Below are 19,605 nucleotides of genomic sequence, written 5' to 3' on the forward strand. Positions count from 1 at the left end.
TAGCTTTACAATCAAATATGTTGTTTACTTATATAAACATAGGAGATTCTGTTTAATAATGTTGTTTTTTTGAATAATGTAAGCAAAAACATGCACTCAATACCCAACTTTAACTAGTACCTATCTAGGATATATATTTTTTGAAAAATGATATATTTTCCTACTAGATGCACATATTCACGAGAGAGTAACATATATCAAAAAATGATATTTTATTTATTAATGATTGATTTACAAGTAATATATATATATATAATTTTTTCGTAGGTAGAAGAATTTATAGGAAAATATATCATTACTCATAATTTTTTTACAATTTCGTAAAGTCATTTCCACATACAAATAATGCAAACTTTAAAGTTGACATCTCTTTCTTGGATTAATACACAAACCCTTTGCTGAAAAAATCTAAGAAAAATAATTATACAAGTCATATTCATATATAGATACTATCAATTTGGTTGTCACAAAAATAGTGAGACTCGAGGGATATTATGTCAATCAACAATAATTACGATTGTTTAAGTGAAAAGACTTTAAAAGTTGGTTTTAATTTTTATGTCAATCAACAATAACTAAGTTGGTTCTAACAAATATTTAATGCAGTAAAAAGCATTAGAATTATAATTCTAGGAGAATGAATCTCAACAAATTTAAATGACACATTTTCAATCACAATGTGCAAAACAACATTGTGAGCTAAATAGATTAATTAGTTTGGAGAAAAATAGATTATTTGACATTTGTTATGCTAAATTAAGCCAAAGCCACTTCAGATTTGTTTTCTTCATAACATAATAGAAACCATTTGAACTTAACTATGTTGTTAGTTGTTAGTTGTTACTACTACCAAATTTAGTTAGTAAAATTATTACCATTTTCTACAACAGATTATCATAATTGCAGGGTTAATTTCAATCATAAATCAATAACCAAAGTAAACAACAATGTATCTATCTTATTCTCTATCCTTCTCCATCCATATACTGAATTTTTCAATTTGAAAGGTAGCAAAAAACATAGAAAAGTTCTGAAAAAGAGTTATATGTTCATATGTATATGATTTAAGCATGATTTCAAACTCTAGGATAAATGGCAGCTATGAAACTTCAGGTTCTAATGCTATCAATCTTGCATTTGATGCGCCGAAACGCGTAAGGCACGAAGAGAAGAGAATGCAGGGTTTCTAAAGTTCAAAGGTGTTGTGCCTCAGCAAAATGGGCATTGGGGTGCACAAATATATGCAAATCACCACAGAATCTGGCTAGGGACATTCAAGTCAGAAAGAGAGGCTGCAATGGCTTATGATAGCGCGACGATTAAGCTTCGAAGCGGAGAAAGCCACAGAAACTTTCCATGGAATGATCAATCAGTTCTAGAGCCTCAGTTTCAAAGTCCTTATAGCACAGAAGCAGTGCTTACCATGATAAAAGATGGAACCTACCCATCAAAATTTGCTACTTTTCTTAGGACCCAAACACAAGTTGATGAAGAATTTGGTGTTGTTAGTAACAAAAGTAAACATATAAGAATGAAGGGTCATGAGGAAAACTTGTCCTGCACCTTACTTTTTCAAAAAGAATTGACACCAAGTGATGTAGGGAAACTCAATAGGCTTGTGATACCAAAAATACATGCAGTTACATATTTCCCTAATGTTTTTGGCATTGCAGAAGCTAAGAATAATGAAATGGATGTTGATATTGAGGTTGTCTTTTATGACAAGCTCATGAGATCATGGAACTTTAGATATTGTTATTGGAATAGCAGCCAAAGTTATGTGTTCACAAGAGGGTGGAACAGGTTTGTGAAGGATAAGAAATTAAGGGCTAAAGACATCATTGCTTTTTATGTGTGTGAACCTATAAACTTGAGAAGAGGGGAAGAAAGTTTTTCATTGATAGATGTAATATATTATAATGAAGATCATGAGAAAAAGCAATGTTTTGAAGAGAAGGAAGATGCAAAAAAAGCTTTAGGGAACATGTTAAGTTCAAGTGATGAAGTAGAAGAAAAAGATGAAGGACAAGAGACCAAGGATATAAAGGATTTTGATGCACTGCATTCACCAAATAATAGTGCACAGAAAGGTTTGAGGCTCTTTGGTGTTTGTATCAGCTGAAAAAATAGTTTATTATTCAATGGTATATAAATCTTTACACCGTCAGTGCATAGATATTACACCCATGAACAAATTTCTTTGACACATGATAGACCATGCTTACATTTTCCTTAACTTTTATAATTATAAAAGCTGTGGCTAATAAACTATCTTGAATCTTAATTCAGTTTTCATTTGATCCATGGCATCATTGTAAAGGAAAAATTAACTCATTATTGAATGCTTATAGTTTGTGTTATATTATTTGACTTGTTGATCATGTATATTAGACTGTTATTTGTGTAGTATAGTATACCCCTTTCTAATTTCTAAATGTAAAAAATTGCAAGCATTTGTGCTGATTGAATGATATAATATTGTACATAGGTTTAAAAACATAAATAACCATGTCTTGCATGCTTAATTTACAAGTTAATATCTCATGTTCCACAAAATTGGACCAAGGCCTAGCAGCTACACTACTTATTTATAAAATAGCAATAGAAAACATAGCTATCACAATGGTTCAAACTCACTAAGGTCATGAATGTTGATATGAAGGAGCAAAACTCTTTCTTGGTAAATTTGAACCTTCAAGTACTCTAACACCACCCACATAATCATTCTGCCATTTCTTCCTGCCGATTTCTTGATCCATTGATTGCCCTTGTGAAAAGGGAGGATCTCCATCTGGTTTAAAGGAAGAGAGTTGAAGGAACAAAGTAAAATATGTTATCGAATATGTTTTCCGGTTACTAGATAGACAGTGAGATACTATTGTATTTCATCATCATATGCTTGAATACTATAGGGAGAATATTAAATAAGAAAACTTGACTCTGGTTGTTGCTGGTTTACTTGCAATGTCAGAAAATTAAGATACAAGATAATGTGGTGAAATTTCATTTAATTCCACATGAACAAATTTCTAGCAACTTAGTTATTACCACTTTCACCATCTGAAACATCACCAAGCTTGGCAATTGCATCGACAAGGGCCTGTTCGTGTTCCTGCATTTCAAAGGGAGCGGAAGCTCATCATGATTGTAGAAAATAAAACGAAAAGTAAATAGTGCAGATGGGAATTCAGAGAAAATGGTTGATCCTCACTTTCAGCACTTTCTTTGCTTTCTCCATTTCCACGGGATCGGGATGACTGGCGCTAAAAACCCGTTCAACCTGATTTGGTTCCATTTCATTAGATTATATCAAGTAACCAAATATGTGTATCCTTTAGAGAAGTAGCCAAATCTAACAGTAATAGAAATATTATAAAATTCTGTTGCATATGCTCATACCTTCTGGATAAGGGTATCTGTGTGGAGTATCTCTATATAACCTGTAGGCTTCTTCCGGCTCCCATTCTGCGGCAAAATGAAATCTTTCTTAGGCTGAGACTTTGTAATTCCCCGACCCCTTCCAGCATCTGTAACTGCACCACCACTGGACATGGACTTCTTCATCCCTCTACCTGAACCAGACCGACCACCTTTATGGGGTATTCTAGGATCCAGATCTTCACCTTCCCAACGAATATCTTCTGGCGATATCTACAATGACAAACAAATAGTTACTAACTGAGATTTTGCCATTGAGCGAGTGATAGTTAGTGAGAAGAACACGTACTCTTAGTTGACTCGTACAAGCAAATTGATAGAGAAAAATGAAAAGAAAAGCAAAGAGACACGAAGCCGACAGATCGGAAAACACTTCAATAGGATAAGAAAATTGATATACAATTTGCACTAAAAAAGAACAAACATCTGTGATAAATAACTGACAGGAGAAACCGGGATATTGGTATTCCAGCATTGCAAGAAGTGATGTAATTTTGCAAGGTAGTGTATTTTCTTGACTTTAGTGCATGATTAAAATTAAGACACCGTCTAACTGACGGTAACCAATAAATGTGAAGAACAGGCTTATTAACGTTTTGATATTACTATGTTACTGCAATGTAGCCTGATCTATACTTTAGGACGAATTATCCTATATATGATTGAAGTTTATTTGTTTGCATCAATTATAGATACTTATACAAGGGAAATCACCCACAGTGATGGCCCAAACCAGCCAAGGATATTGACTATATGGCAATACCTTCATCTACAAAAACAAACTACATTTAAGACAGACATATAATGTTTATCTTATTAAATTTACAAGATCTCTCATGTCCATTTCAAGGGTTGAGATTCAACATATAAGACATAGACATCATGTTATAAGTTAGGGATGTGAAAAAATAAAGCTCCGGATATATTTGTCAGGCAGAAAATAATCCTTACAAAAAAGAGTCACGCTAAAACTAGATGGCACATAATTACCATTTACCACAGACCGAAGAATATTGCAAGAATTTTACCTCTTTAAGATTGACCCACTCCCATGTTTCATCTACTGAATTCATATCATAGACCAAAGCATGTCGTCCCTGCCAAATATTTAATTAGATTAACTAAGGCCCATGTTTTATGAAGTTTCTTGTAGTTGACAATAACAGTATAACACACCTCAGCAGGATTATAATCAGTAATAACAGCTTCATAGAAGTGATTGTCATCAGGCCACCTTGTCCAAACTTTTTTTCCAATCAACAGATCATACGAGGAAGGAGCAGGTCCATTTGTTGCAATGGCACCCGAAGAACCCCCTCGATTAGCAACCTGGCTTCTGCTAGCGACTCCTGCGGAAGGTAACTGTATGGACTTCATTGAGGATGCACTAGTCAATGTCTTTTTTTTTATATATATGTTATTTAAGAATGGAAAACAATGAACAGTTGAACACAGAGGAATCAGTATCTAGCATTCATTTTCATGATCTTTCAATACTGAAACACTTACTGGTTTTGGCTTCTTGGTCTTTGCTCCGGATGGGAGCCCATTCCTCAACGCGGAAGATGTTGGTTGCATAGGTGGATGAACTACTGGCGATGGTGCACCCAAGGATAATGAAGCCGCAGATTGTGATGTTTTTTGTTTCTTATGAGACGCTGAAATGATCGGGCTGGGTACGTGGTCATGAACTGTTTGAGCATTATTTACGGTGCCAGGATGGACTCCTCCACCCGCCTTTCTCCACTCCCTAACAATACATTTGGTTACACCCAAATAAAAAATAAACCATTTTTCTCAATAGTACACACAAACTGCTGAACAGAAAATGACAAGACATAATATGACCTTATCCTGCGGATTTTGTCTTCAGAATTTACTCTGGATAGAAGTTCTCTGTGTTCTTCATCCGATACTCTCAGCTCACTCCTTAGCTCTGTAATTAAACTTTGTTTTTCCTGAAGTACGTAGGCACAAAATAAAACTCAATTGTTGATCCTATCCAACATATTTTATCGAAATTGGAACCAATGGATCAAGACAACGGTACCCAAGTAATTGCATCAGACTGAGCTTTAAACGCCCTCAACATAGAGGTGTATGCTTCTTTCTCAAGGCTGTGGATCTGGGTTTCCATCTCATTCTGCATTGTAGGAAGTGCACCAGAGCCTACAACTGCTGATCTTCCATTTCCAGCAATACAATCCGGTCGTTGAAATCGATTTTTATGGGAAGGAGGAAGATCATCATCTGTTCCTGCATGTGTTTCAGATAATGGAAATTAATATGTGTGCATGACACCTTACACTTTTCTAATAAGCAATCACTCAAAGAAAAAACAAAAAAGAAAAGGAAAAAAGGAGAGTGGAGAAATTAAAAGATGATTGAGCCATGTTAGTAGAAAAGTAAGAAACAAAAGAATAAAAAGAACAAAAAGCATGTACTATCTATGTTTTGTTTCAAGTCCTGTCCTATTGTGTCCAAAAGCAGATCATATTAGATAATGAACCCTTGCTTTAAAATCAGATTGACTATAATAGAATTTATGTCCTAGAAAGTAATAAGATAAATACTATATCAGCATCAATCAGGTTCATTCTAAGATTTAGGACACATTCACACATCATATGTGACACTATACTTCAAATCTTTTAAGTCAAGACTCAACTATAATCAGTGTGTAACAACAAGAAGAAAAAACAGGATTATCAAAAAGGAAGGGTAGAAATAGAATGAAGTTTTTCAAGTCAGTTGTATAGTACCTGCATTACACTGTAAACAAAACTAAAAGAACACATTTTTTATCAAGCAAAACAACATAGGTTAAGAACCAGTCAAGAGTCAACAACATATATTCAAAACAATTCCTAATTAGACATTAACTTATCAACTTGATAAAAAAGACCATGATCATAATCCTAATCCCCAAAATTAAACAAACCCATTCTAGCAATTATCTATTCAAACACAATGCAAAATAACAATTTCCGGAGAGAGAGAAAAAAATTAAACTTTTAACAAAACAGCAGCAGCCAAAAACAGTTTCTTCAGGAATAAAGTTGCAAAAGTGCTATTCTAGTTCAATGTCACTATATAGAGTGACCCTAGTTCAATTAATGTAAAAGTATAAACTATAAAGTATACCCAATTAGAGTAAAAACCCAATTCACTATGACCAAATCACAAACCACAGAGGCAATGCTCATATAGACATAGAACAACACAACATAGAAAATAAAATAGACAATAAAAGGAAGAAGAAAAAACAAATTTTTGGAATGACCCACCACTGGTATCAGAGTGATCAAAATCCATTGAGGTCCCCAAGCGTCAAAATCACAAAATCAAAGTATCAATTTGTTCAAGTCCACGAACTCTTCACCGCATTTAGGGATGGGAACAATTGGAGCCTAATTTGGACCCAGAGGCTGAAGGAATATTTTTTCAAAATATGTGTTTGACGTTGGTAGTTTGTTATTTCTGATTTATTTTGAAATATTGTTGACATTCCTTTTAAGATTGTGACTAAGTTGTTGTTAATTATACTAGATATACAGAAAAGATATGTAATTTTATTGCTAAACTCTAATTAAGATTTTGATAAAAGTGTTCTTCTAGTAATATAATGTTATTCTAAATTTTCAAAATGACCCAAAAGGTGAAGGGTTATCTAAGCCACAATTGAAAGAGATTTATTTCTTATCCAAAAGATTGAAGGAATATTTTTTTTCAAAATATGTGATTGATGTTAGTAGTTTGTTATATCTGATTTATCTTTAAATATTGTTGACATTTTTTTTAAAATTGTGATTAAGTTGTTAATTATACTAGATATACGGAAAACACATCTAATCTTATTGGTAAACTCTAATTAGGATTGTGATTAAAGTGTTGCTATAGTAGTATAATGTTATTCTAAATTTTCAAGATAACCCAAAAGGTGGAGGGTTATGTAAGCCACATCTCTAAGATATTAGTTTCTTATCAAAAGATTGAAGGAATATTTTTTCAAAATATGTGCTTGATGTTAATAGTTTGTTATTTCTGATTTATCTTGAAATATTGTTGCTATTTTTTTTAAGATTGTGATTAAGTTGTTGTTAATTATACTAGATATACAGAAAAGATATGTAATTTTATTGCTAAACTCTAATTAAGATTTTGATTAAAGTGTTCTTCTAGTAATATAATGTTATTCTAGATTTTCAAAATGACCCAAAAGGTGAAGGGTTACATAAGCCACAATTGAAAGAGATTTTTTTCTTATCCAAAAGGTTGAAGGAATATTCTTTTCAAAATATGTGCTTGACATTAGTAGTTTGTTATATCTGATTTATCTTGAAATATTGTTAACATTTTTTTTAAGATTGTGATTAAGTTGTTGTTAATTATACTAGATATATGGAAAACACATCTAATCTTATTGGTAAACTCTAATTAAAATTTTGATTAAAGTGTTGATCTAGTAGTATAATGTTATTCTAAATTTTCAAGATGACCCAAAAGGTGAAGGGTTATGTAAGTCACGTCTGAAAGAGATTATTTTCTTATCCAAAAGGCTAAAGGAAATTTTTTTTCAACATATATGTTTGATGTTAGTAGTTTATTATTTTTTATTTATCTTGAAATATTGTTGACATTTTTTTTAAGATTGTGATTAATTTGTTGTTAATAATACTAGATATATGGAAAACACATCTAATTTTATTGGTAAACTATAATTAAGACTGTGGTTAAAGTGTTGATCTAATAGTATAATGTTATTCTAAATTTTCAAGATGACCCAAAAGGTGAAGGGTTATGTAAGTCACATCTGAAAGAGATTATTTTCTTATCTAAAAGCTGAAGGAATATTTTTTTTTCAAAATATGTGCTTGATGTTAGTAGTTTGTTATTTCTAATTTATCTTGAAATATTGTTGACATTTTTTTTAAGATTGTGATTAAGTTGTTGTTAATTATACTGGATATACGGAAAACACATCTAATCTTATTGGTAAACTCTAATTAAGATTGTGATTAAAGTATTGATCTAGTAGTATAATGTTATTCTAAATTTTCAAGATGACCCAAAAGGTAAAGGGTTATGTAAGCCACATTTAAAAGATATTATTTTCTTATCCAAAAGGCTGAAGGAATATTTTTCAATATATGTGCTTGATGTCAGTAGTTTGTTATTTTTTATTTATCTTGAAATATTGTTGACATTTTTTTAAGATTGTGATTAAGTTGTTAATTATACTAGATATACGAAAAAACACATCTAATGTTATTGGTAAACTCTAATTAAGATTGTGATTAAAATATTGATCCAGTGGTATAACTATTCTAAATTTTTAAGATGACCCAAAATGTGAAGGGTTATGTAAGCCACATTTGAAAGAGAGTAGTTTCTTATCCAAAAGGCTGAAGGAATATTTTTTCAAAACATGTAGTTGATGTTAATAGTTTGTTATATCTGATTTATCTTGAAATATTGTTGACATTTTTTTTTAAGATTGTGATTAAGTTATTGTTAATTATACTAGATATACGGAAAACACATATAATCTTATTGGTAAACTCTAATTAAGATTGTGATTAAAGTGTTGATCTAGTAGTATAATGTTATTTTAAATTTTTAAGATGACCCAAAAGGTGAAGAGTTATGTAAGTCACGTCTGAAAGAGATTATTTTCTCATCCAAAAGGCTAGGAATATTTTTTTCAACATATGTGTTTGATGTTAGTAGTTTGTTATTTTTGTTTTATCTTGAAATATTGTTGACATTTTTTTAAGATTGTGATTAATTTGTTGTTAATTATACTAGATATACGGAAAACACATCTAATTTTATTGGTAAACTCTAATTAAGATTGTGGTTAAAGTGTTGATCTAGTAGTGTAATGTTATTCTAAATTTTCAAGATGACCCAAAAGGTGAAGGGTTATGTAAGCCACGTTTAAATGATATTATTTTCTTATCCAAAAGGCTGAAGGAATATTTTTTCAATATATGTGCTTGATGTCAGTGGTTTGTTATTTTTTATTTATCTTGAAATATTGTTGACATTTTTTTTTAAGATTGTGATTAAGTTGTTGTTAATTATACTAGATATACGAAAAACACATCTAATGTTATTGGTAAACTCTAATTAAGATTGTGATTAAAATATTGATATAGTGATATAATGTTATTCTAAATTTTTAAGATGACCCAAAAGGTGAAGGGATATGTAAGCCACATCTGAAAGAGATTAGTTTTTTATTCAAAAGGTTGAAGGAATATTTTTTCAAAATACGTGCTTGATGTTAATAGTTTGTTATTTCTGATTTATCTTGAAATATTGTTATCATGTTTTTTAAGATTGTGATTAAGTTAATTATACTAGATATACGGAAAATACATCTAATCTTATTGGTAAACCTTAATTAAGATTGTGATTAAAGTGTCGATCTAGTGATATAATGTTATTCTAAATTTTCAAGAGGGCCCAAAAGGTAAAGGGTTATGTAAGTCACATCTGAAAGATATTAGTTTCTTATTTAAAAGGTAGATAAAATACTTTGAGTAGTATCAAAAAAAACTCTAACCATATTTTAAGAGTTATTCAATATGGATATGATGTTTTTTTTGTTATCATTATCAATATCATATTGATACTCTCCTTAATAATCACTTTGAAATATCATGCACTAATTAACAATGTATATTGTTTGGAGTGTTACATAGATATGGAATATGAGTATATTAAAAATAATTGTGAACTACTCATTATGTTTCCTATAATCTTCTCTATTATTTCATGTAATCAAATGGGGGTAATGTAATAAAAATTTATAAAACATAACTTAAATTATAGATTCAATACAATTAGTTTTACTTAACAAAAAAATATTATTACTCCAACATTATGACAAAAAAATTGTTTAGTAAAAAAAATTTAATCATTTTAAAATTTGCGAGTACAAATATCTCATTGATTGAACTGGACCCGTTCAACAACAAATTTTAAAAATTATGGCTCCAACTACTTGTGAGTTCAAAAATACAAAATTTGACACAACCCAATGTAAGTATTATCAGCAAGCACTAGTGATTTCGAGTACTCATTATAATCTTTATGCCTAAACCAATTTTGATCATTAATATATGATACAATTTAATTGTTTTGATCGGTATTTTCCCATCTTAACCAATTTAATTGGTTGTCCAATATAATTGGCATACTATATTAATATACGATTGATTTATCGATTAAAGTGATTGAAACAATATTCTTTATCATGTTGTACCTCAATGTTAAATGTTACTATAAGTAAACTCTAGACACAAAGATTACTAGTTATAGACACAAAAGTTAATCATCGATGGGTTAATGATTCATGTTATACTACTTTCTAAGTAAAGATTTCAATTGATTCTATATGGGAAGAACTAATTTAACCATATTATAAATGTGCTAAACTTGAATAAATTACATAATTTTACTACCCAAAAACATACAAAGTTTATTATTCATTATCTAAAATGTCAGGCCCGTGAAAACATTTAGGAAAATGTACATTGTGTCATAATCAAATGGGCAAGATTTGAAATGTTTGAACCAAATGCATTTTTGTCTGGATTATTTTAGTTTTCCATTGTTAATTGTAATTCTATATTTTTATTACTTTTTTTGGGTGTAAAGTGTAAACCATTCAATTGGACACCAGAAGAACTAGGTGATAAAGTTCTTCAATTTTTTAATTAAGATATTACTCCATCTTATTACCAATATATTTAGGATTTAATATGTGTACATTAACGGTGTAAGTGATTTTTACACCGTCAGTAAATTTCCACCATTCATTTGTTTGCTAGTATTGACTTTCAAGCAAAAGTATTATAAATCAATTGTAGATGATGTGCTGAAAATGTAAAAACCTTTACACTATCAGTACATAGATTTTAAACTCATATATTTATAACTCATTCATATAGTCACTAGAATTACTGACCAAAAATTAATTTAATTATATAAAGTCTTTATTAAATTTGATTTCTATGAATGACATTTCTTAAAAGTAAAACAATACTTATTAAAAGAGACAATGTATATAACTCGTAGATATATTATTATTCATAAGGGAGTGTTATTATCTTCCAAGGATATGGGGTATGAATATTATTGATACGTGTAGAATAGTGGGGGAGGTTCAACATAACTCCCAACCCAAACCGAAACAGAGAGAAAGAGAAAAAAATGGTAAGGCTGACGCCGAGCCTCAGCCTCGGTCACACTCATTTCTCTCCCATAACCGTCTCTTCCTTCTTCTTCTCATCTCTCCGTACGAAATTCCATTTCTACCCTCCGATTCATCACAGAGCCATGTCCATGGATTCTCAAAGCTTCTCTTCTTCCATTGACTCCGTAACTCAGCACCTTCAGAATCACACTCTTCAAACTCATAGTCATGCTTCTCGCTCGAAGCTTGAAGATCTCAATTGGGACAATTCCTTCGTTAGAACTTTGCCAGCTGATCCTAGAACCGATTCATTGCCGAGACAGGTCTCTCACTAGTTATTGCTTTGGATCTTGTAATTTTTTTGTTGAATTTGAGTTTGTCATGTGTTTTTCAGAGTGTGGTGGTGAATGGAAATGAAATTAGGGTTTGGATTTGTTGTTTTGATAGTTTGAGGATGCGAAATTAAATTTCTATTGTAATTTCCATCATTTCAGGTGTTGCATGCTTGTTATACCAAAGTATCTCCATCAGTTGAAGTAGATAATCCTCAACTTGTAGCGTGGTCGGAATCCGTTGCTGACTTGTTTGATTTGGATCATAAAGAGTGAGTGTGTTATTTGTCATGTTCAATGATGGATGTACATTAGTGTTAACATAAGTGGTTTCTATTTTCCAAATGCTTATAGTTCATTGGTTCTTAGCAACAATTGCATACCATATTTGGTCTAAAATTCTGTTGCAAACAAAATTAATTCAATGAGTATATTTCTAAGTTTATATATTGTTGCATGGAGTGAAAATAGATACACTATAATTTCTTCATAGAAGTGTGGCTAAGAATATTGAAAATTGAAGTACTAACTACAAAATTGGAATTTGAGTGTGATGAACTAATATATGAGAGGGGTTGGGACTTAAGGGGGATATCTGATAATTAGAATTGGAGTGGGATGGCCTTGGCAACTATGGACTACTAGGTAGAAATTCTGGAAGACAAGCGAAATGCGTGGAATAATATCCCCGAGTGAAAAATATGTGGTGCGTCTCATTTTACACACAACTGACCCATTTATGGGCATATTAGTAAATAGCAAGCAACTTTGTTCTGTATCACTTCATCTCTCTCACTTTCCCTCATATTGATAAAGTGTATCAGTTTCTCTCTAGTTAAAAGGGAAACTCATTGATGAGTTTTTAGGTTGATCTTGAAAATCTCAAATCTATTTGAAATGATGCCTGGAATCTAAAATTACATGAAATCTTTGTGCTCTTTGGTGATGTAGGGGCCATATTGCTAGGGCTTAACTGCTATTTTCTGATAGTCATGTGCATTATTAGAACAGCTATTTTTTTATGATTTTTAGTACTTGTGTTTAAACTTTTAAGTTTATACTTCGGATGACCTGATCAGTAATTTTTGTTTCCATCTCTCTGTTAACATAAAACCTCACGCGCAGGTCTGTGTCTGGCAAGGTTCACTTCATTACTAACCATTTTTGCGTTGAGTTTCAGATTTGAAAGGCCAGATTTTCCCCTTATCTTCTCAGGTGCATCACCTCCGGTTGGAGCGTAAGTGTTGTACATATATGTCAACAGATTTTTAGGCTGGTTAATAATGCTAAATTAGACATGATTGAGATTCTGCTATACAGGTTGCCATATGCTCAGTGCTATGGTGGACATCAATTTGGCACGTGGGCTGGGCAGCTAGGTGATGGTAGGGCAATTACGCTAGGGGAGATACTGAATTCAAAGTCTGAAAGGTGGGAACTGCAACTTAAAGGTGCAGGGAAGACTCCTTATAGTCGGTTTGCTGATGGCCTTGCTGTGCTACGAAGCAGCATCAGGGAGTTCCTTTGTAGTGAAGCAATGCACCACCTGGGAATACCAACAACCCGTGCCCTTTGTCTTGTGACCACTGGGAAGCTGGTTTATCGTGACATGTTCTATGAGTATGATAAATGAACTTTCAATATTGATAAATTTTACTCAAGACATCTCAGTTTACACTAGCATTAATCCCTCTTGCATTTTGTGGTTGGCTTAAAATTCCAGTTTCTTCAGAATAAGATGATGATCAAGTTTTTATTATAAAAACTGAGGTTCAAAGAACGAGTGATAAAGTCGATCCTTTTTCTCCTATATACCATGTACTATATGAAGAAAATTTTCTGTCTCAGCATTTTCAGTATCAGTCTTTCTTGAAATTCAGGTGCCATATTCTACACATTGTAATAGTTGAATTTTTGGCTTTGTTAATCAAAAAAAGAGGAAAAAACTTACGTCTGTATTTTAATTTTGTATGATGAAATCTGGATGGGTTTAGATTTTAGAAAAATTGTATTCTGCATATGTAAAAATTTAATAATATGAATATGATGTTATAGTGTCGTTCGATCCATGTAGCTGACCTCACCTAGTGGGATTAAGGCTTGGTTGTTGTTGTTCTTGATGTTAATATCACACATGCAGTGGCAATGCAAAGGAAGAACCTGGTGCAATTGTTTGCAGAGTTGCTCAATCTTTTCTGCGCTTTGGATCATACCAAATACATGCCTCCAGAGGTGATGAGGATCTAGGTATTGTTCGTAGTTTGGCTGACTATGCTATTAGGCACCACTTTCCTCAAATTGAGAGCATTAGTAAGAGTGAAAGCTTATCTTTCAGCACCAGTGATGAAGATCATTCTGTTGTAGATCTTACTTCAAACAAGTACGCAGGTAAAAATACTTTCCTTGGGAGAATTTATGGTGCTAGCATTTTTTTGTAATCTTTATTTTAAGGATTGATATTTGGTTGCTTATTCTGAGTTTTTATAATAACAAATAAGTTAAAACTGTAACTACTGTTTTTTTCGCAATGGTATTCTCAGCATGGGCAGTGGAGGTTGCTGAGCGTACTGCTTCTTTGATTGCTAGATGGCAGGGGGTTGGTTTCACTCATGGTGTCATGAATACTGATAACATGAGCATTTTGGGTCTTACCATTGATTATGGTCCATTTGGCTTTCTGGATGCTTTCGATCCTCATTTTACCCCAAATACTACAGATCTTCCAGGTAGAAGATACTGTTTTTCGAACCAGCCTGACATTGGTTTATGGAATCTTGCCCAGTTCGTGACAACTCTATTAGCTGCTCAGTTAATAAACGAAAAAGAGGCTAATTATGTTTTGGAAAGGTAGTAGTAACACTTCTGATATCTTTACCTTAGAGAATAAATAGGTCTGAATTGCTTTTAAATGTATCACTTTATGGTTGGTTTGTTTCAGATATGGAATGAGATTTATGGATGATTATCAAGCTATAATGACCAAAAAGCTTGGGCTCCCAAAGTATAATAAGCAGCTCATCAGCAAACTACTTAGTAATATGGCTGTTGATAAAGTTGATTACACAAACTTCTTTCGTACACTTTCAAATGTCAAAGCAGACACAAGCATTCCAGATGATGAGTTGTTGGTTCCACTGAAGTCAGTACTGTTAGATATGGGTGAGGAGCGTAGGGAAGCATGGACCAGTTGGTTGAAAGCCTATATCCATGAGGTGAATTTGTTGTTTTGCTTTTGACTTTCTTTAATTAAGGCACTTGTAGAATAGAGCGTTATGGTGTCGATGGTCATGATTTATAATAGAGCGTTATGGTTCGTTCGATTCATATTTTTGACCCCAACTAGTGGGACTAAGGTTTGGTTGTTGGAAAATTAACTTGGCAGAGATGTCTTGTGCTTCTGTAATCTCACATCATTGCTTTGGTGCTATGCAGCTCTCCACCAGTGACATTTCTGACGATCAGAGGAAGACCTCAATGAATTTGGTGAATCCAAAATATGTTCTCAGGAACTATCTCTGCCAAACTGCAATTGATGCTGCAGAAATAGGCGATTTTGGAGAAGTCCGTAGGTTGCTCAAATTAGTGGAGCATCCTTTTGACGAGCAGCCAGGAATGGAAAATTACGCTCGCTTGCCCCCAGCTTGGGCATACAGACCAGGTGTATGCATGCTTTCTTGTTCTTCCTGAGTTGCCTGCTTAGGTACTCAATATACCAGAAATAGCAGAAAAGGATTTTAAAAAAATTACAAGACACAGAAACTAGGAATAAAAAAGAGTATAGCGTATGTTTTATTGTATATGGTAGTCATGTATTTGTTTGTACTAGTAATGGGTTATTGTAGCTGCTGCGCAGTTTAATAACATGGCTTTCTTTTATATTATTTGTAATACCATACATTGTCCCCAGTGATATTTAACATGAAAATGAAGTGTGGTACACTTTCAACTTTGCTAGTGGTAGAAAGGTCTCTTTGTAGGTTTCAGCAAGTCTAAGGATATTTTGCCCCGATTTAAGTTCATGTGGGTGTAAGTTTAATGCATGTGAATGTTGCATGATATAGTGATCATCTAAATAAACTTTACCCTGGGATATTTAAACTTATATTTGCCTACAATGTTTGAAAACTTGTGTCATTATTTCAGGACTTTATTTAACCATGATATTGAGTGAGCAATTGTTTGAACTTTAAAGACAAAAAAATAAACAGTAGATAGATATAAGATGAATTTGAAAACTTTTTTAAGAGGAAAACATTATATTGGTCATCTAAAAATGATCTTAGGTATTTGAATGTCTAAATGTTCAACCTTTAGTCTTTAAAAAGATTCACATGATTATCAAATAAGTAGGTTGATAAATTTGGTGGCTATATTAGCTTTAGGCCTACAATTTCAACTCTATTTGGTGGCTATATTAGGCTATTCTGAAATGTTAATTCAGTGGGGATTATCGTTAACCTATTAATAACTTCAACGCCAAAGGAAGAGAATGAAAAACTATCTGAAATTAATGAACTGAGTTGATAATGCCTCTTTTATTATAAGAAAAAATTATTTGATCTCCTATATTTGTCCCAAAATGGACTTGTATATCATTGATTATCTTTGCATCATGATCAACTTCCATAATGCTCAGCTATCATTTTCTTGCTTTGCTACAATCTCACTTTTTCCTTCTGCTTAGTTCCTTTCTTCTTTTCATTTGAATATGACGAATATATTCAGTCACTATAATATGAAGTTTAGGGACCATTTTACTTGTGGATGAAACATTCATTCTTGTTTTCTTCAATGTGCTAGAAATATGCTTCTGAGCCTTTTGAAAGTGTGCACTGCAGAGAGATGGAACACTGGATCTCAATATAGGTTTCCCACATCTTATTGGTCCAGATTCTGCACTGAAAACAAAAAAACCATATCAGAACATGTGTTTAAATTAATAAATTGATTGAAGAATCTATATAAAGCAAGGAAGATCAGGAATAAAATTTATTTAATAATATATAAAACTAAAAGAATGCAGAAAGAAAAAGATTCCAACTGAAAATATTCTATGATTAAATACGAAGTGATGTTTACGAGTTGGTTTTTGAAGAAGAAAAAATGATTGACTTTACCCAATTTACTTGGAAGAGGCCAAAGATGTAACCAGTTTCTTTGTGAAAATCAGCATGCAATAATATAACACTAGAACTTGTAAAATGTGCACATTAATAAGAGTCTTCTCTGCCTGTTTCTCTCTCCAAAAATTTCCCATCAGAAACTTGAATTTTACAGAAAGACAGTGATGATAAGAATTGAAAACTGAATGCCTTTCCCTGCCCTCACTTCTGTCCCACAAAGAGGAGAATAAAAAAAGACTAAGGAGGAAGAAAATAATTTTGAGAACAAAAACAAAAGCACAATTTTTATGGTCTTTTGATTATCCAAAAAAAATTCTGTTTGCTCATTTGTAAAGTAAATTTGTATCTTACTCTTAATTTATTTGATTAATTATATAAATAGAATCATTAAATGATTAATGACGGATATTCGGGAGGAACAAGATGTAATGAATGCGTTCTAGGCGAATATAAATATTATACTAATTAAACAAATGTCTTATTCTAGTATATTTTGACACATCTATCAAACATTACTTACCCGAAATAATACATGACGCTTAACATAGCTATGATTAGGTTTAGATGCAATTAAATGATTAATGACGGATATTCGGGAGGAACAAAATGTAATGAATGCATTCTAAGCGGATATAAATATTATACTAATTAAACAAATGTTTTATCCTAGTATGTTTTGACACATCTATCAAATATTACTTACCCGAAATAATACATGACACTTAATATAGCCATGATTAGGTTTAGATGCAATCATAGAACAACATAATATCCAATGCAACCAGGTGGAAACATAAATCAGTATTTTGTAAATCAAGCCCCAAAGGCAACATCATTAACTGGTAGGGAAACATTTAATTTGATTACAAATTAATGTATTACAAAAATATACACAACATTCTAAATTATGATGTGGCAATTCTCGCTACAACATTAATAGTCTTCACAACAACATCACAATTACAATTACATCGATCATATTTAAATGCACCCCACGAATTATAACATGAAACCATGAATATATACATGTTGGTATCAAGTATCAACAAACATTTGACATAGCAAGATGCAATAAAAGTACAATATCTACATAAAAGAAAGAAATAAAAAAGGTAGAATCAGAATTAGAATTAGAATTAGAGAATACCATTTGATAACATAATTGCAAGGCTTGTAAAGTTTCTGGTTAGGATCAGAGAGAATATGCAAATAACAAAAACTTGTCAAAGGCATAGCCTTTGAATCACACCCAACAAAATCACATAAAGGACTCTCATTCTGACCCAATTCACTACTTTTGTTCTTGTTTTCAGAAACATCATTATCCTCCTTATAAGGGGTAACACCATATTCCAAGAGATAATCTCTGTAATGGGTCTTAATTTTCTCCAAAAGAGCCCAATAAAGGTCTCTGTAACACTTGGAAAGTAGTTTGAGGTTATCATAACGACGCTTCAGAAGCTCAGAGTGGCTAAGATGGGATAATGAAAGTGCTGGTGATACTGAACTTTGTTTCATGGAAATGGGTTTTGAGTAATCATCATTCATAACTTCTATGGAGGTAGAAGATGAAGAAGGATTAAGGTTATTCAAAGTAGAAGAATAAATCATTGCATTTGCAGAGCGCCGCTGAGATTGAAAAAACCAATCTTTCTTTTGTAGCTGTGTGTTACATATGAATATAATATACCTAGTGTCTTGTTTTTTTTGGACCACATTGGACATTCCAAACAAAACTTGTCAAAAATTTAATAATTAAGTATTTCTTGATCAATTATAATAAATGATAGATACATTAATATAATTTGTGACACAAAAAAATGTTTTGGAAAGTATATTTTTAAATTTATACCCTAACTTTTTTGGAAAGTATATTGCTGATGTAAAAAAATACATTACAACAACATATATGTAAGTAAAAAAATACATTACAACAATATATATGTAAGGATAACATTTTGGACAGATAGATAATGTAAACAAGAATATTCCCTTAAACATATTGTTCAACTTTGATGCTTTTGTTTTGAGATTTTGATAATAAAATTGTAATAATGCAACTGAATCTGAAACGTAACACTGCTACTATATAAAAAGTAGTTATGAAATACTATAATCATGTAATTACCTTTCTGCATGTATATGATGTTTCAAGATTGAAATTGGAGACTCCAGAGTTTCTGGTTTATAATAACAATAATCTCCTTTCATGCGTATTTTTTTCATGGGGCGGAAGAGTTTAAAATCTTTGTACTCAGTGTATAGATATTAAATCCTCTCATTGATAAATAAATAATGAGGATTTATAAGTGGATACATGATTTCCAAAAACTGTAATACTTTATTCAGTTTCCATAACCAAAAAATAAAATAAGTTATGTGTGTGCATGGATTGGATCAACCTGCAAATTTACCAGTTTCTGACTTGTCTCTGATTTGGGTTAGTGGGCTGGCTTATATTATTTTAATTTTAGATTAAAAAAGAAAAAAATGTATATAATAATAG

General features: G+C 31.9%; 4 protein-coding genes across 6 annotated transcripts; 2 read left to right on the forward strand and 2 right to left on the reverse strand.

Annotated features, from left to right (window-relative positions):
• LOC109353869 (AP2/ERF and B3 domain-containing transcription factor At1g51120-like) lies at nucleotides 1,093-2,137 on the forward strand. Its single transcript, XM_019596229.1, has 2 exons — nucleotides 1,093-1,113; nucleotides 1,160-2,137. Exons 1-2 carry the CDS (start codon nucleotides 1,093-1,095, stop codon nucleotides 2,120-2,122), a joined length of 984 nt encoding a protein of 327 aa, XP_019451774.1. The 3' UTR covers nucleotides 2,123-2,137.
• Nucleotides 2,490-6,885, reverse strand: LOC109353297 (protein EMSY-LIKE 3-like). 3 transcript variants are annotated; one of them, XM_019595518.1, is made up of 10 exons: nucleotides 6,726-6,885; nucleotides 5,489-5,694; nucleotides 5,287-5,396; nucleotides 4,948-5,188; nucleotides 4,615-4,800; nucleotides 4,467-4,535; nucleotides 3,400-3,651; nucleotides 3,212-3,280; nucleotides 3,049-3,112; nucleotides 2,490-2,791 (listed from the first exon to the last, which is right to left on the reverse strand). In XM_019595518.1, exons 1-10 carry the CDS (start codon nucleotides 6,751-6,753, stop codon nucleotides 2,643-2,645), a joined length of 1,374 nt encoding a protein of 457 aa, XP_019451063.1. In that variant the 5' UTR covers nucleotides 6,754-6,885; the 3' UTR covers nucleotides 2,490-2,642. The 3 variants fall into 3 exon arrangements, with proteins under 3 accessions (XP_019451063.1, XP_019451062.1, XP_019451064.1); XM_019595517.1 differs by having other exon boundaries at nucleotides 4,615-4,809; XM_019595519.1 differs by lacking the exon at nucleotides 6,726-6,885 and adding an exon at nucleotides 5,883-6,598 and having other exon boundaries at nucleotides 4,615-4,809.
• On the forward strand, nucleotides 11,563-15,712 carry LOC109354467 (UPF0061 protein azo1574-like). Its single transcript, XM_019596983.1, has 8 exons — nucleotides 11,563-11,967; nucleotides 12,139-12,248; nucleotides 13,157-13,213; nucleotides 13,297-13,596; nucleotides 14,117-14,364; nucleotides 14,517-14,823; nucleotides 14,915-15,188; nucleotides 15,409-15,712. The coding sequence occupies exons 1-8, from the start codon at nucleotides 11,662-11,664 to the stop codon at nucleotides 15,661-15,663; spliced, it is 1,857 nt and encodes a 618-aa protein (XP_019452528.1). The 5' UTR covers nucleotides 11,563-11,661; the 3' UTR covers nucleotides 15,664-15,712.
• On the reverse strand, nucleotides 16,037-18,710 carry LOC109353870. The gene is made up of 2 exons (XM_019596230.1): nucleotides 18,247-18,710; nucleotides 16,037-16,874 (listed from the first exon to the last, which is right to left on the reverse strand). Exons 1-2 carry the CDS (start codon nucleotides 18,708-18,710, stop codon nucleotides 16,640-16,642), a joined length of 699 nt encoding a protein of 232 aa, XP_019451775.1. The 3' UTR covers nucleotides 16,037-16,639.

This window comes from Lupinus angustifolius, chromosome LG08 (genome assembly GCF_001865875.1).
Source record: "Lupinus angustifolius cultivar Tanjil chromosome LG08, LupAngTanjil_v1.0, whole genome shotgun sequence".
Classification (NCBI taxonomy): domain Eukaryota; kingdom Viridiplantae; phylum Streptophyta; class Magnoliopsida; order Fabales; family Fabaceae; genus Lupinus; species Lupinus angustifolius.

What these genes read in the sequence shown, in the direction of transcription:
- LOC109353869 (XM_019596229.1), top strand. Translation starts at nt 1,093, where the DNA reads ATGGCAGCTATGAAACTTCAG. An exon ending in TGGCAGCTATGAAACTTCAG is followed by an intron (nt 1,114 to 1,159) that starts GTTCTAATGCTA and finishes GAAACGCGTAAG; the next exon opens with GCACGAAGAGAAGAGAATGC.
- LOC109353297 (XM_019595517.1), bottom strand. Translation starts at nt 6,753, where the DNA reads ATGGATTTTGATCACTCTGATACCAGTG. An exon ending in AGTCTGATGCAATTACTTGG is followed by an intron (nt 5,397 to 5,488) that starts GTACCGTTGTCT and finishes TACGTACTTCAG; the next exon opens with GAAAAACAAAGTTTAATTAC. An exon ending in GACAAAATCCGCAGGATAAG is followed by an intron (nt 5,189 to 5,286) that starts GTCATATTATGT and finishes ATGTATTGTTAG; the next exon opens with GGAGTGGAGAAAGGCGGGTG.
- LOC109354467 (XM_019596983.1), top strand. Translation starts at nt 11,662, where the DNA reads ATGGTAAGGCTGACGCCGAGCCTCAGCCTCGGTCACACTCATTTCTCT. An exon ending in CCGATTCATTGCCGAGACAG is followed by an intron (nt 11,968 to 12,138) that starts GTCTCTCACTAG and finishes CCATCATTTCAG; the next exon opens with GTGTTGCATGCTTGTTATAC. An exon ending in GCTAATTATGTTTTGGAAAG is followed by an intron (nt 14,824 to 14,914) that starts GTAGTAGTAACA and finishes GGTTTGTTTCAG; the next exon opens with ATATGGAATGAGATTTATGG.
- LOC109353870 (XM_019596230.1), bottom strand. Translation starts at nt 18,710, where the DNA reads ATGATTTATTCTTCTACTTTGAATAACCTTAATCCTTCTTCATCTTCT. An exon ending in TGCAATTATGTTATCAAATG is followed by an intron (nt 16,875 to 18,246) that starts GTATTCTCTAAT and finishes TTTTGTTTTCAG; the next exon opens with TGCAGAATCTGGACCAATAA.